Source organism: Desarmillaria tabescens, assembly GCF_030435595.1.
Source record: "Desarmillaria tabescens strain CCBAS 213 chromosome Unknown EV420scaffold_7, whole genome shotgun sequence".
Lineage (NCBI taxonomy): Eukaryota > Fungi > Basidiomycota > Agaricomycetes > Agaricales > Physalacriaceae > Desarmillaria > Desarmillaria tabescens.
In genome coordinates this window covers 1,404,920-1,426,577 of record NW_026848306.1, presented here as the reverse complement: position 1 = coordinate 1,426,577, position 21,658 = coordinate 1,404,920, and the positions used below count along the sequence as shown (strand labels likewise).

The 21,658-nt window shown below is 48.5% G+C and overlaps 9 protein-coding genes across 9 annotated transcripts; 1 reads left to right on the top strand and 8 right to left on the bottom strand.

Moving 5' to 3' along the window:
• Window positions 1–2,033: 2,033 nt before the first annotated feature.
• Window positions 2,034–3,068, bottom strand: EV420DRAFT_1638849 (uncharacterized protein; the record flags this gene model as incomplete). The annotated part of the gene is made up of 6 exons (XM_060476887.1): window positions 2,034–2,082; window positions 2,134–2,391; window positions 2,440–2,642; window positions 2,691–2,779; window positions 2,827–2,905; window positions 2,958–3,068. 6 exons carry the CDS (start codon window positions 3,066–3,068, stop codon window positions 2,034–2,036), a joined length of 789 nt encoding a protein of 262 aa, XP_060335239.1.
• Window positions 3,069–3,076: 8 nt separating this feature from the next.
• EV420DRAFT_1618767 (uncharacterized protein) lies at window positions 3,077–5,034 on the top strand (the record flags this gene model as incomplete). The annotated part of the gene is made up of 11 exons (XM_060475386.1): window positions 3,077–3,135; window positions 3,333–3,525; window positions 3,580–3,608; window positions 3,658–3,784; window positions 3,848–3,923; window positions 3,983–4,002; window positions 4,064–4,086; window positions 4,108–4,230; window positions 4,286–4,424; window positions 4,471–4,587; window positions 4,612–5,034. The coding sequence occupies 11 exons, from the start codon at window positions 3,077–3,079 to the stop codon at window positions 5,032–5,034; spliced, it is 1,329 nt and encodes a 442-aa protein (XP_060335238.1).
• Window positions 5,035–5,186: 152 nt separating this feature from the next.
• Window positions 5,187–6,288, bottom strand: EV420DRAFT_1638847 (Alpha/Beta hydrolase protein; the record flags this gene model as incomplete). Its single annotated transcript, XM_060476886.1, has 6 exons — window positions 5,187–5,231; window positions 5,280–5,474; window positions 5,542–5,760; window positions 5,817–5,961; window positions 6,022–6,167; window positions 6,220–6,288. The coding sequence occupies 6 exons, from the start codon at window positions 6,286–6,288 to the stop codon at window positions 5,187–5,189; spliced, it is 819 nt and encodes a 272-aa protein (XP_060335237.1).
• A 450-nt stretch (window positions 6,289–6,738) lies between these two features.
• Window positions 6,739–9,306, bottom strand: EV420DRAFT_1303781 (arylsulfatase). The gene is made up of 8 exons (XM_060468439.1): window positions 9,159–9,306; window positions 8,904–9,102; window positions 8,758–8,850; window positions 8,613–8,708; window positions 8,519–8,556; window positions 8,223–8,471; window positions 7,557–8,160; window positions 6,739–7,501 (listed from the first exon to the last, which is right to left on the bottom strand). The coding sequence occupies exons 2-8, from the start codon at window positions 8,947–8,949 to the stop codon at window positions 6,858–6,860; spliced, it is 1,770 nt and encodes a 589-aa protein (XP_060335236.1). The 5' UTR covers window positions 8,950–9,102; window positions 9,159–9,306; the 3' UTR covers window positions 6,739–6,857.
• Window positions 9,306–11,433, bottom strand: EV420DRAFT_1520748 (FAD dependent oxidoreductase-domain-containing protein). The gene is made up of 6 exons (XM_060472185.1): window positions 11,314–11,433; window positions 10,862–11,255; window positions 10,507–10,762; window positions 9,850–10,419; window positions 9,699–9,796; window positions 9,306–9,644 (listed from the first exon to the last, which is right to left on the bottom strand). The coding sequence occupies exons 2-6, from the start codon at window positions 11,251–11,253 to the stop codon at window positions 9,542–9,544; spliced, it is 1,419 nt and encodes a 472-aa protein (XP_060335235.1). The 5' UTR covers window positions 11,254–11,255; window positions 11,314–11,433; the 3' UTR covers window positions 9,306–9,541.
• Window positions 11,434–13,671, bottom strand: EV420DRAFT_1627818 (Endonuclease/exonuclease/phosphatase). Its single transcript, XM_060476046.1, is given in 7 exon segments — window positions 11,434–11,687; window positions 11,735–12,530; window positions 12,576–12,825; window positions 12,845–13,251; window positions 13,297–13,364; window positions 13,415–13,446; window positions 13,506–13,671. The coding sequence occupies 7 exon segments, from the start codon at window positions 13,527–13,529 to the stop codon at window positions 11,558–11,560; spliced, it is 1,707 nt and encodes a 568-aa protein (XP_060335234.1). The 5' UTR covers window positions 13,530–13,671; the 3' UTR covers window positions 11,434–11,557.
• An 11-nt stretch (window positions 13,672–13,682) lies between these two features.
• EV420DRAFT_1520738 (uncharacterized protein) lies at window positions 13,683–16,094 on the bottom strand. Its single transcript, XM_060472184.1, has 10 exons — window positions 15,911–16,094; window positions 15,587–15,861; window positions 15,262–15,534; window positions 15,087–15,214; window positions 14,864–15,036; window positions 14,665–14,814; window positions 14,507–14,615; window positions 14,318–14,458; window positions 14,049–14,268; window positions 13,683–13,996 (listed from the first exon to the last, which is right to left on the bottom strand). Exons 1-10 carry the CDS (start codon window positions 16,052–16,054, stop codon window positions 13,852–13,854), a joined length of 1,758 nt encoding a protein of 585 aa, XP_060335233.1. The 5' UTR covers window positions 16,055–16,094; the 3' UTR covers window positions 13,683–13,851.
• Window positions 16,095–16,167: 73 nt separating this feature from the next.
• Window positions 16,168–18,436, bottom strand: EV420DRAFT_1329389 (uncharacterized protein). Its single transcript, XM_060468795.1, has 3 exons — window positions 17,011–18,436; window positions 16,539–16,955; window positions 16,168–16,488 (listed from the first exon to the last, which is right to left on the bottom strand). The coding sequence occupies exons 1-3, from the start codon at window positions 18,197–18,199 to the stop codon at window positions 16,436–16,438; spliced, it is 1,659 nt and encodes a 552-aa protein (XP_060335232.1). The 5' UTR covers window positions 18,200–18,436; the 3' UTR covers window positions 16,168–16,435.
• Window positions 18,437–19,017: 581 nt separating this feature from the next.
• On the bottom strand, window positions 19,018–21,572 carry EV420DRAFT_1264133 (fungal-specific transcription factor domain-containing protein; the record flags this gene model as incomplete). The annotated part of the gene is made up of 6 exons (XM_060467212.1): window positions 19,018–19,100; window positions 19,153–19,579; window positions 19,633–19,979; window positions 20,038–20,316; window positions 20,366–20,992; window positions 21,038–21,572. 6 exons carry the CDS (start codon window positions 21,570–21,572, stop codon window positions 19,018–19,020), a joined length of 2,298 nt encoding a protein of 765 aa, XP_060335231.1.
• Window positions 21,573–21,658: the final 86 nt, after the last annotated feature.

Genomic DNA, 21,658 nt, shown 5'->3' with positions numbered 1-21,658 from the left:
CGTCTTAACACCCAAAAGACGCGTAAAGACGCGTCGCGTCTCGCGTTTTTGACATAACAAATACAATGGCTATCGGCACGGCATCGCCCCCATCACCACGATGCACTTCTCTGCATGCGCTACCTAACCTTGCTGGGGATGCCAAGTAGCGACGCATATAATGTAAAATCAGAATAATCAGCTACTCGATATCCACCAAATCGAAGCCTTCACTTCACCTTGTCGCGCGATAATGCGCGTCTTAATTACTCTACAGGTAGCGGTCACCATGTATGTAAACACGGACGAAGAGTGGATGAAAGATGATGCCGCTGCCTTAATTAATGAATGGCTCACTCAGCTAGGCCGTCAGCGTGGGATTGCAGTCTCACTTCTTCCAGAGATGAGAGGGAAAACCGTCGGAGGCTTCGCCGAGGCCGCTATCATTTCACAGGAGGAATGGAGCCTATGGACCAATAGTTGCGCGTGTGCATCACACTGGGGAAACATCTATGGGGCCGACACATGATATTTCCCAGCATGACATTACAGGTACCGGCGGTGAGGAACTTGCTGAGCTGCAAAAAGTTAAGCCAGACTCTAGTGTAGCGCAGCGTCTGACAACCGAGGACAACCGCCGTACGTCCTTTCGGGATGCGCGATACGTCTGCGTAACCGTCGAGACCGTCAACGAAGAAGGAAGATCCTACTGCAAATCCTATAAGGATCCCCGGAAGCGGCGAAAAATTTTATTTTTACATACGAAATATGTAACCTGAGGTATTAAATCTGTCGGGATTTGACACCCAGCGAACAGCTAGTACTTGGCTCGGCACCTGGGTCCACTGATCTTATAGTACCGGTCAGTAAAGATGAGCACATTATTGAAAGAGGGTCCCATCCTAGATCCCTGAAATACGAAGTATATGATGGTTAATCATACCCATGGCTGAAACACACGAGGCTCACATTTCTTTCTCACTGCCAAAATATTGCGTCCGTGCCTACGTGACCATGATAGGTCGGGCTTAGGGCATCCTACGCGGAGGGCGCTGATGGACGGGTCTTAGCCCTGAAGAGTACGAAGACCCTGACGGCCCTGACATCTTCCCCACATGAAACAAATGCTCGAATACAGAGCCCGCGCACGGCAATGATAGTATTCTGTTAAGAAATGCCTGATGACAACATACGTTGCTGCGAACTTGACGTATAGAGCGTCACCGTATATTGAGGTCGTCATCTTCGTTCGTCAGCCCGCGGAAAAGGATGTTTGTCGGAAAATATATGTATCCGCAGTTTGCCTGTCATCGCTTCATCATTTTGAAGGGTTGGATCTCTACGAACCTTGGAAATAGGTGTCTTGTTCTCAAGGTTCCATGTGAGAATCGGTGCTGGGATCTTGAGAAGCCGCGATGGTCGTAACTGTGTATACATATCATCCCTGGCTGCGATGCTGGAATAGGATCTGGGAATGGTCACTTTGCGATCCCGTGGGGACACTGCGGGCCGGCCCATGTAATTGGGTTAAACGGACTTCATGCAGTTTAGATTGCAGTCTGTAACGCAAGTAATTATTAGCTCACTGTGAAGACTAGTTGAGCACTCTATAAGTTAGCATGCATAAGACTCACCAGTAGGCATTACAAATTGACAAGCACTAATGAAGTCAATTCAATGAAACAGCGGGTAGCAAGGACAAATCCGCCCTCATACAAATCGGCTGCGTCGGACTTGGAAGGGAAACGGATAGATCACGATTGCATGGATAAGATGGCGATTTCATAGCAATCGCTCATCATTAGTTCGAAATAAACCGCCTTGAAGGTTTCGGATCAGGTGTTATACAGAATCGGTGTCAGTACATGCTAAAAACGCAATCGGAATAACTAGAATATGACTGATGGTTAGCCGTTGCCAGAGGACGTGTACGCGCAAGAAACTTGGTCGTTTTATGTCCGAAAAGTGGGATGAGGCAAAGGAACAGTGATTGATTGATATACATGATACAATGGCTGTGCGTTTGAATGAGGCTAGGGACTGAATGGACTGAATCAAAAGCGATTCCGTTTCCTCAGAGGCTTGGGAATCTCCTGTGGCGCTCTGCGGTGAAGATCAGTGGATGGGCTTCAGAGACCGGTAGAAGCTTCTTACTTGCGGTTCTTTCCCTTGGTCTCTGTTGGCTCATAAGGTGGCGCATCCACATCCATCCTCATATTACTTTCTAACAGCGTGCGTCTGCTGCTGCTGCTGCTACCTTTGGTGGATGCATTCTTCTCCGACACTTCTTTAAGGTTGCTCTGTAACGCTAGCTCGTACTCGTCTTGGCGCTTCTTTGCTGCGGCTGTCTCAGAAGATATCTGCACAATCTTGCTATCAAGAGTGGAAAGCACGGAAGATGTTGCCGAAGCCCTGTGATTTTGATATTAAAAGATGAAATGGCTTATAATGATAGCTCACCAATCCCGCAGGGCAGCCAAAACAGATTCTAGCTTGCCTGGCTCGAGATCTCTGCCCATCGTGTATTCCACTTCAAGCTGACCTTCCTTCTGGTCCAGCTTCCCCCGCAGAATGTCAAGGTAGATGGCATCGATGATCAAATCTTCGAGTTCTCGTACGGTTGGCATGTCTAGGGCTTTGAGAAGTTCAGAGTAAGGCAGAATCTAGTTTGACTGTTGGATGTTGATTCGAAGCCAGACTGTATGACATACCCGTTTCTCTGTTGCCATTGACACGATTGAAAGGTGTTTCAGTTTGATGATTTGGGCTTGATTCAGAGGTGGAAGCTCGTCCTTGTGTTCTGATATTAACAGTTAGCTGGGTTCTGCGAGTCAGTGGATTGCGCACGAAGATAGTCCTGGTACGTTTTGTATGCGAATAGCTGTAATAGACTCAGGAACTTCCCATGTTGCTCGCTCTTGCCCAGCTGCACTCGATCTCAGTCTTTTGTACAGAAGATGATACCGCAAAGGCGCTACCTCTAGTATATTGGGCAGGTCCAGCAATTCAGCAAACACGAAGACGCCCGGAGCAGAAGTAGCGTCTTGGACAAGCTTAGCCGCTGCTGCACCTCTCATCGACTTCGCCATTAGCAAAAATGGCTCCTAGCCTTGCCGGAAATTTCGTTCCCAGCTCCATTGCGATGAAAAAAGTTGAGTGATGATGAAAGTCGAGAGAAGGGGCTAGTTCGGCTTCCGAGTTGATGAAAGTGACAGAAAGGGTAATTCGCTTTCGCCGATCTTATCTTATCTCTTTCAAAAACCATTCGCTTCTCTTGGTCCTCTACTGTCGTGTCTGCCCTTGGTCGAATGTCTACCACCATCTACTACTGGCTCTGTAATCAACCCTGTCAGTCTGACGCTTTTCCAGGCGCTGCCTCGATGTCTTCTTGCTGTTGGGGTAACCGGATGCGTTGAATGGCTGGTTGAAGACGTGGAAGACTCCCTCGTTCAGGAAACATTGCGTCAGAAGGGCTGCCGTGGTAATGCTGTTATTCCTTTGAAGGAAACAGAATTTATCATGCCCGGTTTCATCGATACACATACCGTACGTGAGTTTATCTGGCACAACGGGGGGCTTTCATCTCAATTCGGCTTGCAGCATGCACCTCAGTTTCCGAACATTGGCAGGTAAGCATGTGCGCGCCCTGCTTTATTTCTGTTGCTGACACCTGCTTAGCGGACAGCAATATGAACTGCTAGACTGGCTTTCCAACGTCACCTTTCCTGTGGAGGCGAAATTCGCGGATCTTGACTTCGCACAACGTACCTACTCCTCGGTTGTATATCGAATCATTAATAATGGAGTATGTCTTGCTCCGTTGTTATGCCTGGGTGATTGTTGAGGAGAACCTTCATTTCGGTGTCAGACTACAACTTGTTGTTACTACGGAACACTACACCTTGAAGCCACGAAGCTTCTGGCGGATATAATCAAATCTTACGGTGCGCTCTTTTCTTGTCTCCTTCTTTCGGTAAATTTGATGAAGCGGTCTTATTCACAGGTCAGCGTGCGTTCGTGGGGGTAGGTTCATGTGCTTACGGCAGATATCATCCGCGTGGACTGACCGTGTTCCTATCTTCAGAAATGCAGCATGGACAGAAACTTGTCCGGACTACTACTGTAGAGCCATCCTGCAGAAGCCTCTATTGATGCGACGGAATCACTTATAGCCCATATTCGGTCTCTGAATCCTGACCATACACAGGAACCTCTCGTACAACCGATCCTGACACCACGATTCGCAATATCGTGTAGTTCTCCTTTGCTCGCATCTCTCGGCAAACTCGCAGTCCTCGGATACTAGCCTAAGAATACAGACACATATATCAGAAAATCAATCTGAAATCGAATTCACCAAGGAATTATTTCCTGACTGTTCTTCTTATGCGCATGTTTATGATTCCTTCGGATTGTTGCGCTCCAACACCGTCTTGGCGCACGCCGTCCACCTTGAACCCCAAGAGATGGACCTCATTGCACAGCGTAAAGCGGGGATCAGTCCACTGTCCAACCAGCAATTTCAATTTGAGTAGCGGTGTCGCGCCAATCGGAGAGTTCTTAGGACAGAGGCATAAAGGTTTGTCTTGTTCTTCAAGGAGAATGACGGTTGCTCTATCTATTCTTCTCCAGGTCGGCCTCGGCACCGACGTTTCAGGCGGATACTCCCCATCCATCCTCAGTAGCGTACAAAGCGCTAGTATCGCCGCTAAAGTGATCGCCATGAAAGCCAAAGAATCGAAGCCGATGTCAGGAAACTTCAGTGATCGACAGCTTTCCGTCGCGACACTGTTGTATCTCGCGACGCTCGGCGGAGCTGACGTTTGTGATCTGAACGAACGTGTCGGGTCGTTTTCTGCTGGAAAGTCATTTGACGCATTGATCGTTAATGTTTCTGCCAAGGGTGACATCCCTTCTATTTGGGATTCAGGAGCGGAAAAGAAAGGGAAAGCGGTCCTTGAGGGCATGTTGGAGAGATTCCTGTTTTGTGGAGACGACAGAAATATTGCGAGAGTGTTTATTCAAGGTAAACTTGTTGGAGGCACAGAGTTTTAATTTCGGCCTGAGTATATTCCAGACTTGTGATACAGATATTGTTACGTTTCACAGGGTATTACAAGCACAAACACAAGCATATTATAGAATACAGTAGATCCTTGTCGTCGCGAATGTCATAGAATTCTAAGTTGCTTATAGCCACGGTATAGTTACCGATCACCCTTGTACTCGCCAAACTCCCACTTGAAACAATCCTGAAACCACGTCAAACGAGAGTCAAAGTTAGCAACGTGTTCACTCACCACGCAGTCTTCTTCCTCTCGTGGAAGAGGAACATTCTGACCATCTTCCCAGTCAATAACATCCGCTTCCAGGACTTTGGTAATGACATCCTTAATGACATGTTTCCTAACGTCTACCTTCCACCCTAGTACGTTCACCGTATCGAATACAATACTCTTCCCGAGATGACATCTAGTCTCAAGGGCATAACCAGCCTGAGAACAAGGAGAACCAATGCCGGTGCATGTTCCCTGAGGAATGGGGTCACCGGTAGTGATATACGTGTGTTATCGGAACCGGAGAAGCTGACCCGTTAAGAAGAGGTGGAGGCAGAGGAAGGTGTAAACGTTTAGCGGCTAGTCGTTCGCCCGGTGCTTCAAAGGCAACAGCCGGTAGACCAAACGTGGAGCCTAAAAGGCTAGCTAAGGCACCTCCCAGCGAATGCCCCACAAGCCATATGTTGGCTGTGGGGTATATGAAAAGTAGATCTTCTACAAGATTCTGCGCGGCCTTTGTCAATGCCAGAAGCATACAACGTACGCAGCCACGACACTTACGACACCAACAGAATAGAATAAACTGTCTTGGATTAGTGCTTCTGAAAGACAGGTATTATCACATCGCCAGTTCTTCGCATAGCAATCACAGACAGTACGAAACACCCAAGAGATATCCACTCGAGCACAACAGCACGAGAACAGCCTGTTGTAAGATGGTTATCAGCAACATGCATAGATATGTACCTGTGGAGTCAAAACATACAGGTTGTCATTGAATTTATCCTTCTTCGATGAGGGCCCTTGTACCGTAGTTCCCTTGATGGACAAGATGATGGTGGAGTTATCGGAAGATATAAATACATGGCCCCGAAACCCGTCCGCAGGATCCTCCCATCCAAAAGGAAAGCTCTAAAGATAGGTAAGTACGACAAGTACGGAATACAAGGGTACGGTTGCCCACAGTATTCCACGAGCCATCAAGATCGTACCAGTTCTTCCTTCCAGGAAGAGCATAGGCATTACCACTCATGCGGGCTAGCTGGGCAAGGGTGTGAATATCCTGGACGTCAGGCCCAAGGACTTCGACGGCATTCCATTCCTACTCTCTCGCTTTCGCTGTATCGCATGGATCGCATCCGTGCCCTGTGGAGCGCTTCTACGGAACTTGGTCGATAAACGACCGTCGGCTGAGCTTTAAGGCTCAATGTCGGACCGATATTCGATAAGGACAGACGGGAGGCCGTAACGCTTTGTACTTCGGGTGATGAGAGCAACTCATGATGCTGGGAGAACTCCAAAGTACTAGGCAGCTATACTTAGAGAAATAGATATTTGAGCATAAAGTAGAAGGAAAGCTAGCGTCAACAGACAGCGATACGTCGACAGCATCGCAAGGACATCAAAGCCAAGAGGGAAGGGTAAGCAGGCTGCCCAGATTTGGAAATGCGGGAGGTCATCAAATTCTTCGGAAACTGCCGTTACCTCTAGTCAGAAACTTGCGAATTCAACTTGGTACTTAGAAGGAGCCATTACATCGAAGCCATACAAAAATGCATCTCTGTTTCCAGTACTCTGGCGCGTTTCGAGGTACAGAAGCAGTTAGGTGCTGGGTACAAGAGCGCTTTGTTCTCGTCCAGGCATCCAGGCTCGAAGATCATCTATAGGATCACCTCCAATAACATCCTTGTGATCTGTATTCGTCTCGACTAGTAGCGGACCTAGTGCACTGCCCCATACAACTCCAGTTTCTCTAACATAATCGTCCCAAAGGACCAGGAGCTCTTGTAACTTTTCGGGCTGTTCTTGCGACAGGTCCTTGGTCTCTCCAGCATCTGTGCTCAAGTCGTATAGCTCCCATCTCCCGGTCCCGTATGACCATTCCGGCATGAAAAGAATCTTCCACTTACCGTGGCGAAGTGCTGCGCGCCCGAACAATTCCCAGCCTACCGCAGGATCATCGGAGCCGTGAATAGCTTTTGGGTCATCTCTGATATGGCTGAAGTATTCAACCCACGATTTCCCCCGCAGTTTCTCTACCTTTCTTCCCCTAAAGAGTTTCCCTGTACCTGGATGATGAACGTTGGCAAGCTCGAGGATTGTGGGAGTGACATCCATAACAGTCGCAAAGGCATCCACGATCTTCCCTCCTACAAATTCCGACTTGGTCCAAGGCGGATAGCTGAGAATCAATGGTACCCTAATGCCGCCTTCTGTGCTGTACATCTTGTATAATCTGCTTGGAGCTTTCACGATGTCAATACGCATTCCTGGCTATCACAAGATAAATAAATAACTCACCAGTCGATGCCTGGGCCCACCTCGGCCCGTACCACACAAACGAATTATACTCGCCAATGTTATCAAGTGAGTTGTCATAAAATTTGTTTATAACGGCCATAAGATCTCTGCCCATCACAGGCCTCGCTTCGTGTGAGGCGCCTTCGCTTCCGTTGTCGGACTGAAATAACACAAAGGTGTTGTCGGTTTCTCCGATCTCATCCAAGTATGCCAAGATGCGGCCAATATTCCAATCCATGTTCTCTACCATCCCGGCATAGGTTTCCATGGCTCTAGCCGAAAGAGCGCGTTCTTCATCAGTCAATCGCGACCACTCGCTCTCCTCGGGTGCTACCACGTCATGAGCCACAACGTCTTTAGGGACGAGACCCATTTCCTTCAGCTTTGACAGTCTTTTCTGTCGGAGAACTTCTGGACCTTCGTCATATACGCCCTTGTACTTGTCTCGGTATTTCTTGTCCACTTGAAGCGGCCAGTGTGGCGCAGAGAAAGGCAAGAAGGCAAAAAACGGTTTATCTTTCGGCTTCTCCGCGATGTATTGAATTAAATTTGATGTGTAGAAATCGGATGAAAAGAACCCTTCGGGGTCGTTATCCGTATTGGCCTTCCTGGATTCATGTCAAATCATTAATCAATGCAAACATTACCCAAAACTTACAAATCAACCTTTTCTCCGTCGCGTACGTATAATGGCGAGAATTGCTCGAAGAATCTCATCTTGTCATCCTTAAATTGCGGCTCCCATCCGTAGTGATTGGATGCTCCAGGGAGCAACGCGAAGGAACGGTCAAAGCCTCGCTTGCTGGGCACGAAATCTGGTTTCAAACCAAGATGCCACTTTCCGCTCATCAAAGTGTGATATCCAGCGTCCTGCAAAAGCTCAGGAAGCGCGGCGACCCGTAGATTTAAGTATCCCTGAACACGCGTCAGTGCCCGTCGCTAAAGATGAAAATCATGCATACTTCATGTCCAGGCGCGTTCCATCGGTCCAAATCGTTCCCTATTTTCTGACGTTAGTTGTCATTTTCTCGGATAGAGCGGACGACCCAACTATACTTTTCTGTTCTGCCATCACTCCTACGCCTGCGATATGGTTGTCAGTCCCTGACAACAACATGGAACGTGTCGGCGAGCACGCCGCAGCAGTGTGAACTATCTCCATTTCTCAGACCCATTCTACGTTGAATGAACCACAACTCACAGTCAGTCATCCGGACACCTGCCTCCGCCAACTTGTCAAGATTTGGAGTATGAATCTCCGATCCGAAAGCCCCTACATCGCTGAAGCCAAGATCTGCATTGTTTATGAGTACATTCAATGCCTGATTTTTTTGTAGTGGTACTTACCATCTGCTACGATGAGGAGGAAGTTTGGACGCTTGGTCGTAGTCATTGCCAGGATATCAATGGCCAATCTGTTCGAAGCACATGTAACGGTTATCTGTTATCCGAATCGCTATTACTATTGCGCCATCACCCACGGGATGAGGTGTTCTTATTGTCATGAGGAGCTTCAAGCACTTATGTGGTTGCGCAGCTCAACTTTCTGATGGCGAATTCATTCTTCACACCGTTTCACGTTGTAAGTAGTGACTGACGGACCTGTCTGAGTCTTCAGCTAGCCTGATAAACCGTACTCGCTGAACTTGTATCTGTATATATAGTCTTCAGCGGGGCAGCACATACAGTATTGAAGTTCTGGGCGCAGGAGAAGTAGGGAAGCCTTTCAGATACTCCAATGTATATGTGGACCAGGTTAAATATATATATAGCAACATTTCTGGCCTTGGGCCCTGGCCATGCTCTTCAAGGTACCAGTTATAGACAAGTAGCGATTCATCGGCCTCAATTATAAGTTATGACTTACTGCTCTAATTTATTCCCGTACCACGTATTGGGTGCAGGTAGTTTGGAGTTAGTTACACCCGTCCTTCCTTGGCCTGGTCTTTGTGCCGAATTCTATATTATCTAAAACTCGTACTTGTCTATACCCTGGAGCTGGTCAAATATCTCTTTGGCAACCATTCAGGCCTTGTCCACTCTTTCTTTGACATGTCTGTCAAAATCATAGTGGAAATGGCTTCCGCGCTATAGTAGCTCGTAAACAGACTCATATGAATGCTATGTGGAAATTGAACTCACCATGCATATGCTCGCGGCATTCCATGCCCCGTATAGCCTGCAGATATATACTGCCCTTCATATCCTTTAGGATTGGATGAATCAATAACGGGCCCAACCTAACAAGAAAATAAGCTATCACTTTTTGGTCAAACAAGGTGCATAGACGTACAAAAGGATCTCCCATCTTCGTAAATCCCATAATCCCAGTCCATTCCATTTCCGGTTCTTCGTTATCTCCTTCAAACACTCCTCCTAGAAACCCTCTCAGTGCTCTTCCTACATCCGCATTGACACTCCCATCATCAGTTTCATAATATTCGAAACTTGGGCCTGACGCTTCTCTACCACCGCCCAATATGACTAATCCCTCCCCTCTAGGCCGGGGGAACCAATATTCGAAACCCTCATTCCCGTCCCAGCTTCCCGGCGCCAACTTGGCTGAGGAGCGTAAGGCAATGATCTGACCGCGCGTCGGTACAATACCTTCCGGCCCGGCAAGGTGTGGTAGGAGATGACTGGCATAACCGTTTGTCGCATGAACAACATAGGAGCAGGATATTGATCCTCGTGGCGTATTGACTTCCCACCGTCGAGTAGAATTCGAAGCTGAACTGACTGAGGTGACAGGTGTTCGGGTATGTAGCGTCAAGTTACCATCTGAAAGGCGTTGCTTAGCGATCCGATACAGGTGTGTAACAAATTTGAGAGGCCGTAGGATTATGCCCGTCGAATTGTACGGCTGGGTACGACGTTCCGTATTTCTGCAATTTCGTTACATCAAGCCTGGACCATTGACATGTGACAGCTCAAGCTTCAAGGCTCCTACCGTTTGCATGTCTTCCATACTTGTCCACTTTACATCGTTGAGCTCTAAGCCAGCGGCGCGTGCCTCAGTATAGTCCCTCCACGCCTCTTCTCTTTCCTTCTCCGTCAGGAAAAGGGTAGTATGCCCCCCACGCACAAGATCTACAGCATCCGCTAGGCCCTCTTGATGGATAATTTTCACGATAGCCTCTGCAGTATGATTCTCTAGCTGAAGCGATTTAACCGCCTCCTCCTTCCCGTATCCGCTAGCACTTGCACTAAATCCTAGGAACGTGGACGGGGTGAGGTGCCCACCATTACGTCCTACCATAATAAGGAATTAGAGACTTGGTTAAGGATGCCCGGCTCGAACACACCTGTAGCTCCAGAGCCTATAACAATCACAGTAAGCACCGGAAGACGGAAAGCGGAGAAACGAACAGAAATCCCTTGCTTCTAGTACAACTACATTCAGGCTAGAGTTGTTCAAGAGATGATAAGCGGCAGAGATGCCGGTGATTCCTGAGCCGATGATACAAACATCCGCGTCTTGAGTGAGAGCACCTGTACTGCCCTCGCTTCCTAAAGGATTAGCATCCGGGGTATCGATCCAGAAAGATCTTGTTGGGTTGGTTGCGGGTAGACTTGCACGGGGGTTGGATTTGGGCAGCGCCAACACGTGTTGAGATTCTTCGAATTGTAGAAGGGGCACAGAAAGCGTTGGAGCGGCCATCGTAATCAGAAGAATTGGCCACAAGGAAACTTTCATTGCTTCAGAGGTAACGATTTCAGTGAGTCAGATTCCGTTGAAGTACAGGAGTAATATTACCTCTTAGTTCAGAAAGAGATACCAGTTCCTTGCCGGCCTTTGCTACGATGAATACTGATGACAGACGAAATGAGAGGCAAGGTGAAAGCAAGTTGAGATACGTGCTACGGCCACTCCCGTGCTAATCTCGGATACTCGGACCGATCCCACTCAGATTACTTCCAACAATAGCGCAGTTGAAAGAGTGTATAAGTAGACAGTGGATAGAAATTGTGTATACATCCAAGAAAAAAAACCATACAATTCATACCTCCTTCCTCAAAGCCTCCCTCTTGACCTCGCTGGACCATTTGAAAAAGTTGCATTTATATCTCGGATCCACGTCTTCTCTATCTCGCTCAGCTTTTCCCTTATCATAACCCGGGCCCACAGGTCTACAACTCTAATCAGGGCTTGAATGGGATAAGATGTGGGCACATACCGTGAACAGATGAAAAAGTTCTTTCCCTTATTAGCTCCCGGCTTCGTAACGGTCAACTCCTTCGTAGGTTCATTGTGAACGAGACAACGCGGTGGCTGGATGGGTGCCAGGAGTGCTTTCCATGCATTGTGGCTCTTTGACGAAGACGGGGATGCCGTCTTCGTGTCGGCTGAGAGTGAGAGTCTCACTGCCAACCGGTAATCTTCATCGTCAATGTTATCATCATCAGAGTCTTGCACTACAATCGGTTTCGTTGGCTCCTTTGGCTTGCTAAAGAATGACGAAAGCTTTGTTTGTCCTTCAGGATCGGGTTTCGCCTTCTTGGAACTGGAGGAAACTTGCGACTGGGTTTGCTTACGCTTGACCGGTATAGGCTGCGACCCTATACTTTTTGATGACGAGGCCTGCGAGGACAGTTGAGATGACGGTGGCGGGGAGGGTGAAAGGGAGAGTGGCGATGATGGCTGTGTGCTACCAGCAGTTTTACGTGTCGGAGCCTTTTGCCCGAAGAATGTATCAAGGGAACGCTGTTTCCCAGAAAACTCGTCCCAATACTTGGAGGAAAGTCTGGGCACTTGAACAGCATTGGTGGTCAACATATGCTGAAGCAGACGCGGACCCTCCGAGTCGGGTAGTTCGTCATAAAGGTCAAGCATGACTGGGCAGTGATCACTTCCCTTGACATGAGGCTGTATATCCGCAGTTTTGACCCATGGAAGTAGGCCGGGGGTGACGAGAATGTAGTCTATGCGTGTCCCATAATTCGATGCCCGGGCAGATATCTTGGTATTCCAGCCTAAAGAACGTCAGCGACTAGCACATTACAACCAGCAGCACTTACAGGTGAACATCCCCTTCCTATCAGGCCACTGCCGCCTTACCACATCGACCATAGGTCCCCCTCCCTCAGCAAGCCACTCTCTCAACCAATTCCTGCCCTCTTTCTCTGCCCAAAATGCCTCTTCTGCAACAGCCATGTCTCCTCCACCTTTGATTTTCAGCTTCTTTAGCATGATTTCTCCCTCGCAATGATCAATTAACGACGCGCACGCGTTAAGATCACCAACGACAATAACCTCTCGTTGTTCTGACTCGATCAGTCCTCTTCACTCGCTCCGATAATAATCGGTGAAAATCCATCTTGTACTTGATACGATCTTCTGCGTCTGTACCGTCGTTGGGGCAGTAAACATTGATGAGGACGAACATGCCAAAATCGAGCACAAGAGTACGTCCTTCGCTGTCCAAATCCTTGAGGTCTAGTTCGTTGTCGCCCTCAGCCTCAACAGGCGAATGACACGGATAAGAAGCGGGAGGCGAAATTCGCTCCTCGTGAGTGAGAGGCGGTTTGATATCCAACAGTCCAGTTAGACCTTCCTCTGCCTTGCAAGGTACAATACGCGTGTAAATTGCCACTCCTGAGTACCCAGTCTTCTTTGCAGGAAAAGAAAAGAAAGCCGTGTAGGGCTCTGGCGTCGCGATGTCCTTGCTGAGATTTTGACGCGAAGTTTTCATCTCTACGACCTGTAAGAGTCATGAAGGTTTTTTTTCAAGAAACACACCTTGGAAACATATGATGTCGGCATCCAGATGGTCCAAAATCGCTTCCTGCGTCTTCAGTGTATTCCATCTGCAAGCTATTTGTCATTGAAAGGACCATTAACGAGAATGACGACTTACGGATGATATTGGGGTATCGTTCGGATCCCATTCTGTCAAACAAATGGAGCTCTGTTCAGCTGCTGCGACCAGGTTTGCGCTGAGGGCTCACAATATTCCAAGTCAGTATTCGCATACCCTCATCACCCGCCCACCCATACAATTGTTAAAGAATGAAGCCGTCACTTTTACTGGAAAGAATACTGGCAAGGTATCCACAGGCTCCAGAGCAACCGCACAGCGGGTCCTTGGTAAGTAGAAGCAAGAGATTACTCAGGTTTCAACTACACAGCCACAACGACTCGGTTGGCTGTAAATGAACCACTTCGATATTTTATGCCTTAGATAAACACATATATGCTCGAGCACATGAAAAAAATAATTCGTGAGTTTGAAATGATCTCCAATGATGCTCTCTCTATGACGAAGCACTATCATTCAACAAGCTGAGCCGAACCTCAGCTCCAGCACTCCTCCATTAGCTTGCCTTCAAGTTCCATTCTCTTCACATATTCCTTCGCCTCATCGATGCTTAGACCTCCATAATTGACTGCGGAATGCCGAAGGGCATCCTTCACCGCTGCAGGCATTTTATTTGATGATCTAAAGCGAGAGTTCCATGAGATAAGCGGAGGAAACAGATAAGATTTCATACCCTGAAATATACACCCGCGCACCCTCCGATATTAATTCCCAAATCCTTTCTCCATCTGCTTCTATAAGGTCTTGAACATAAGTCCTTTTTACCCCCTCAGGACCATCCCGCGAACAAGCGACACGATACACGAGTTTGTTTTCTTTGGCATATGTTTTCCACTCTTTGCCGTAGTGCTGGTCCTTTAAGGCAGACCGACAACCAAAATACAGCGTGTTACCTGATAAAATGGTTGTAGAAAGCTAATGCGAAAGACTTGTAAAACATACGGGTGGTGTCGGTAAAGAGACGCTCTTCAATCAAGGATCGCATAGGTGCGACACCAGTGCCTGGACCTACGCATATGATGTGTGTTTTTTGGTCCGGGAGGTTGATAAATCCGCGACGTAGGCCAATAATTATCTTGTGACCTAGACGATAGTGAAACGCGATCCAACAGAAGCTCGAAGTTGGCATACCTGGTTGCAGGGTGGAAAGGTACGAGGTGCAAATTCCCCGGCGAGGAATTTTTAAGCGGGTGCGATACTTGACGATAGCGATACAGAGTTGTATCTCACGAGGATGCATCTAGACGGGAGTTGTGGACCGAGCTTATTAAGCAGACATCTGAAGTTACCTTGACGGAGCTGGCTATCGAGAACTCTCGAGGTCTAAGTGGTGGGAATATGTCGAATATGTATGGTAATGGTATCTTGGACCCACGAAATTCAGTAAGGACTTCTTGGATTGTCCGCCTGACGCGTTGGCAATAATCGTATAACTCGTCCTGCGAGTGAGTTCAATGTCGGTCAATGGGAGTCGGAAGAAATGCTGACAGCAGTATCAATCGAAAGGAATTCATCTAGCTTCTCCGACTCTTGTTCATCCGTATTGAAATATCGCAGGTACTGGAAGAAAGTTCGGCGAGGGACAGCTTTAAAGTCGAGATATCGCGTGAAGATCGTTCGAAGACTTGCACAGCGCGGAATATGGTTAGGCATCGTCTGATCTGATGTTTTCCATTCAGATTCGCGCAGAAAAAAAGCGAATGTGGATCACCCTTTTCGACGTGTTCTAGCGTGTAGACTTCATCAGCGATATTTCCCCAACCCATGGACGACAGAAACTCTTCGACATCGTCATATGGCTGTAAAGGATGGATAACTGCGACATCCCCGGGATTGTATCTGATCCAGCATGAGACTGGGCATACGACGACGGAGAGAGTGCGTACTGTATGTCTTCTTCGAACGAGAACTGGAAATGGCGAACATCCTGGTACCAATCTTCTGCCGTTATACGCTTATTGCACTTGAGCGTAGCATGATGGTAGGCTGGATCCTGTAGTAATGGATCCGGGGACTCTTCTTCACTGGATTTTGTCATTGCCATTCTCGGAGGAGGGATGGTGTCCAATGGTAGTCTGCTTGTTCCTTCTACCGAGGGAAAGAGTTGCGCCAGAACATCCAGCAAGCCTTCTATCCATGGTACGAGAGCACTATCTGTCCTATCTTCCTTGTTTTAACTCCTCACATAACACGTTCACAAAGGTAACATACCCAAGCATGTGCTGATCATCACCTTCACCTCTTTCATATATCTCGGTTGCCCCGAGTCCCTTCATCCTGCGGGAAAGTTTCTTCGCTGGCCAGCAAAAGCGCTCGTACGCAGAATCCCCCAGGCCAAAGACAGTAAAATGTATGTCTTCGAATAAATCTGCGGGGAGGTCCGAGCGTAGGAGCATAGTCCAGAGGGAGGTCATTGACCGTGGTTCGACACCAGATCCAGTGGTAGCTATCACAAAGATAACGAGACTTTCATTTATGAGATCGTCCTAATAAAATTTCAGTACGGAATTTTTTCTGGGAAAATAAGGAATGCACAGGAAGATATGTATCCACATCCTGTACTCGACATCGAACGTGAATGCGTCTGCAATGGCGTGCAATGTTGTCTGCTGTCTCCTGTGCGTTTCCCGACTCCGTGGCGTAGAGGATCAACGGCCTTACTGCATCAGACTCGCCCATCTGCAAATCCGATGATGGGAGTTATCAGATAAGAGACGGGATAGCCACGTGCTCAAACGACGGATATTCAGTACTTCAGTTCCAGCTTATCTCCTTTGAAGAATAACATAAAGCGCCAAAAGAATGATTTGAACAAAACTCTACGAGACAAAAATGATCTCATAGACACAAATCAAACGGGTATATTGACTATATTATATACAACACCATACTCGCATCTTCACCGGAGCCATCAAATGTCGTTTGTCCAGCAGCGTAGCGTTTGGGGCTCCGATGGCGAACAGAACAGAACAAACCACCTCACCTAACTCGATGGTTACAATATGTACGAGGCCAAAAAAGAAAGAATAAAATAAAAAGAGGGTGCGGTGCAGATCATATTCACATGGCCTTGCCACTGTTATTGTCGTCTTCCCACATAGCTCCATATGCACCTACACGGCTATTAATGACTGTCCTTGGAGTTTTACACATTTCGGCTCACCTCGGGAAGGACTCATCGCACCAGGACCTGCGGGAACCAAAGTTCTTGCTGTGGTCGCACTTGGGTATTGAACGCCGCCGGCGGGAATCATAACGGTAGGACTTCCATTCGTCTTCCTTCTCTCGGCGTAAGCGCGTAACATATCATCCGGACTCATGGCATTCGAAGGTGAGCTGCCGAAACCGCTGAACATTCCATTACTGGGCGTGTGAGACGAAGGGAAGGATATTGTATTCGTAGCCGAAGGCGAGTCAGGGGACGTGGCATCAAAGATGGTCTCATTGTGGGACTGACTGTAGCGGTTATCGTGTAGCTTGGCGGCGGGGGGAGGAACAATGTATTGTGAACCGATGTCGCCAGGGTCAGCATCAGAAGCAACGTACGTAGCAGAATCAGCTTGCGAAATGGACCGTATCACTGAAGTACATGTCAGTATGCCATCCCACAGAGAAAAAAAAATCTAGACACATACTGCTAATAGCCGGGCTCAATTCTTCATCCATGCTGGCCCTTACCGAGATATCTCCGTTAGCAACGCGGGCTCTGATAGTTTCGATGGTGAGACTCTCAGGTCCTTCAGTCTGAGTCGGGCTCATCGAGCCATCCGTTAATCCTTCATTGCTATCCTTGCGAGTAGGTATGGGCGGGACGAAGGAATGGTGGAATGCGCGGCTGTGTCCAGCGGTGGAGCGCCTTACTTCACCCGATGGCCTGGTACCTTCAGCAAATGAAACGCGGCTAACCCGATCAGCCGAGGTGAAAGAAGATTTGGGTCGGCGGAATTGGGACATCTCTGGACCAACGGACGTATTCTCCTGATGATAGAAACTGCTGCCGACGCCAGCTTGTCCACCATCGGTAGTGTAGGTCGAGCTGGGACGGATACCACCGAAGCTGAAGGAACTTGCCCTGTTGCCACCGGAACCAGTTCCTGAGACCGCGATACTGTTGCGAATGGCGGCGGATGCACCAGCAGCAGACAAACTTTTCCAGTCCTGGCTGATGGTGGACATCCGCTTGTCGATGGCCTCGCTGAACCTCTTCCTCTTCTCTTGGCCCTTCATGCGTTGCCATTTGATCCATGCCGCAACGCAGAGGGCGGCGAAAAGCAAGGGCACAATGACTGCTGCCGCAATTTTCCCGCCTGACATTGACGAAGATTTGTTGTCCCCAGAAAGGGAACCGACGGTCTCGCTACCCGAGTCAGTCTTCGAAATGTCGGCAGAATCAGGAACGCCCGTCGAAGGCTCCGTGTAAGTTGCGTTCCAAAGAGGGCCGGCAGGGAGAGTAGCGAGGAAAGGCGCATCTCCTGAAGCCAGAATGGCAAGCTGCAGCTGGATGGTGCTCGTGTCGTTCCACCATCTCGGCTTCAGAGTGGCATTGTAGGTCCCCAGGCTGTTGGCGACATTTTCCCAGACGTATATCCTGGGACTGGCCAAGGAAGGTGCGTACAGGTGAATGTCGACATTATCGGTATCCAAACAGGAGGAATCCCAAGAAATCGTGGTCGGTTCAAGTGAATTTACAACGGCACCCTTGGCCGGGGACGTGTAGAAACCGCCGGTAGAGCAGGCTGCGGACCTGTTAATATCGTTTTTACGGTACGAAGAGATGAAAAAACGCACTACCGCTGGCCCTTTTTCTATGTTTTGCACCAGCATGACCAATCCTGTAAGGCAACGAGCCTCCCATCTTCTATCTCCTCTATTTTCTGTAGTAAAGAACGTAAAAAATCGGTCCAAGGAAGGGCGGTTGGTCGGGTAGGAAGAAATGTGAGGGAGAATGGGAGAAAGAAGGGATGCAGGTAGGACGCCAATCCGAAACACGAGTGACCGTTAGGAGGTTGCCAAGGGCGAGGCTAGGCTCCATTTGGCAGGTGACCTTCCATATGTGGCGCGGACCGAGGTTCCGACAGATGAAATTCGTCGAGTTTTTTTGTGATCCCTGATGCTATCAGAACAGATTGACCATCCTACACAATGCTCTGCGGACTACCCTTATTCTAGTCGTCTCAAGAGAGCTCAAAAATCAGCAAAGATGAGTACCGATAATGAATCATTCAATCTCACGTGGAAACAATTTCAAATCGATGACACTGACAGCAGAAACAAGATCTTCCGGCTGGCCAAGAACAACATTATTGTGTGAAACTGACTTCGAAACTGATGCGTTACATTTACGACGAGCAGATTGATTTCTGAAATCAGCTTTACAATCGACAAGAATCTATATCTCTATTTGCGGAAAGTTATTTAAAGACGAATAATATAGTACTTCGCTCGTCAAACCAGGTGACATTAGCTTGACGGTATGCTATAGGTTGACGTTCGTTGCAACGTGTGTATAGCTACAACCGAATAAAGATAGTCTATCATCTCAAGAGAAAACACGACAGCGCTAACAAGAAAAGCAAAAAGAAACGAAACCGAATACCGTAAGGATATCGATACACAATTATATTTAACAATATGTCCTTCTCTCACTTGGGGGGTTCTGGGACAACCGGCGCATCCACGGTCACGCCAGTGCCATTGAGTCTGGCAAAGAATGTATCCCACTGGCCTGTAACGCACGATAAGTACACTTATAGGCTATGAAGACTACAGATACTCACCCCAATCGAACATCCCACCTGGAATTCCTTCGAGTAGTCCAGTATCAGTCAACGCCATCTCTTGAACAGTTCCGCTCATATCCAAGGAATTGATTACCTGGTTCAAGCCTCCCTTGGATACATAATTCATCGCAGGGTTCACGTTGATGCCTAAGGATCCAAAATCGCTAGGCGCAGACGCGGTTACAAATGAGCTCATCTCCATTCCATTTTGAGTCGAAGACGCCGATGGGGAAGCTATAGGATTCGATCCGTCCCTAGCGACGAACACGCCACCACCGGGACGAGATGGATCGGGTTTGTAGTCAAGTCCTTCGGGCGCTTTTTTGCCGGTGACTCCTCCCGTTGGATTGAGGACTGGAGGACCAGCAACAGCAACATCATCACCTTGGGTCGCTTCGTATAAGAGACCAATAATTTCAGCGGTCTATAAGTGTTACAGTCAGAACCCGCCGAAGAAGAGGAAGATAATGAGATCACCTTTCTCCTGGTACTCATGTGATCAGGACTCAGGCTAGCCTCCCACCTCCTCACACAGTCCCTAAGCTTCCTCAGTTTTCCCATTGCATCCCCATCTCTCCTTCTCGCCCACGTATGGTACTGTACAAGCGCACAGCTGGTAGCACCATACGCTATGAGGAGCCAGACGTCATAAACGCCTTCATTCGCATCCAGCCAGTCAATAGACTCTCCAGTGAGAGCAACGAGGGCACTCCATTGTTCGACAGTCAACCCAAACTTGAGATGTGACGGACAGGAATACGAGATCCGCATGAAGACTCGCCAGAAAATCATGCAGACACATGTGTATAGAAGGTGAAGGATACCTGAACGAAGAAAAGGAATCAGCACCATGCATAAGCCTATAGATCATCATTGACTGACCAGAAGTTAATGAACTCGATTCTCCCCTAAACCTCAAGCCTTCTGGAAGATTGGCTTTCCACGCCTCGATGTCAGCCAAGAGTTTCTCGAGCATCTCATCAGTCGTGAAAGTCAATCCACTTGGAGTGTATATGGTCTTGAGGACCCGTCCAAGTACAATACTGAGACGGACGAGCTCGTCCATATACATATCGCCCACGGAGCCACCACTCGGTAATCGCGCGTCGCAATCTTGAACGTCAATCATGTATGGATGTCCATAAGTTAAAGACAACCATCCTATTTAACATCAGCGCAAAGCTTAGTGATAAAGCCTCAAGTTACGTACGATCACTAATTACACATGCACCCCAGAGTCTGCGTCGCAGTTCAATGTCTTGCATAACAGTCTCTGCGCGATGTAGGCCGAGATCCTGAGCCATGCGTATCGCGCTTCCCAGGCGGACCCACAATGCTGAGAGAGCATTAGGTACAAACTGTGAGTGACAGTCGCCAGTCATGCACAAAATGAGCAGACTCTGTACGTTGATGATTGATGCGGTAGAGAGAACATCATCGGCTCTGATTAGAGCATTGACGGTGTATCGAATCGAATCGAAAACGCCTTGAGGAACCTCTCTCCTTGCAGCAGCGACTAGACACATGGAATAGAGGAGGATGGGCGGTGGCGGCGAAGAAGCAAGAAACTCTTTCTTCGTCACTACGGGAAGCAGTGGTGCAACATATTCGAAATACGCGTTGACAAGCTGCTGGATAAGGTCTGGTTCAATATGTGTGTCTTTGCCAGGGAGCGACCCGCCCCGAGGGTCGAGAGCGGGGGGCTTATGCTGAACAATAATCCTGTCGCCTGATTCACTGATTTCGAATGTGTGTTGATAGCGAAGATCGTATGATTCGTATGATCTTGGAGGCACGGTAGCTGTAGAATGAAGAAGATGGTTGACAGAGGTGGGACCTTGTTCAATTAGCATTCACCAGAACAGGACAAAGCTATACACACCGAAGACAGCGATGTCTTTGCCTGCAGACGCGCCGGCCTTGTCCTTGTCGTGATGCTCGTCTTCGGCTTGTTTCTTCTTCTTGAAACGCGTCTCGGTAATAGGCAAGAAGAAGGTACACTCGAAGCCGTATTGTTTGCAGTGTTGACAGATAATAGGCTCGCTGTCGGCAAGGACGTCGCAGCGAATTTTGCGACTCCTACAAGAATCGCAAGCACGGGCAGTTTTGGTGCGTTTTTTCATGTCGACGGCCGAGGCAGGGCGAGCAGCGTCGTCGTCGGTGTCATCATCCTTGCCGCCGCGCTCCGGTTTGCGCTTGCGCTTGCCAGAGGACGAGGCAGACGGCTGATCTGCCGACTGGGGCGGCGGCGGCGGCTGTTGGTACATTACGACTGGCTGGACGGGATGCTGGCCGACGACGGGCTGCGGATATTGGCCATACTGGTAAGGATATGGGGGCATGTGGTAAGGGTAAGCATTGGGAGGGGGAGAGGTGTGATATTGAGGGTAGGAAGAAGGATATGACGCCGGGTTCATGATGAAGGGCGTCGGATAATGAGGTGGTTGCGGCGGGGGAGGTGCCGGCGTCGGCTGCGTTGAGCGTTTCTGCCGACCTTTTTTCG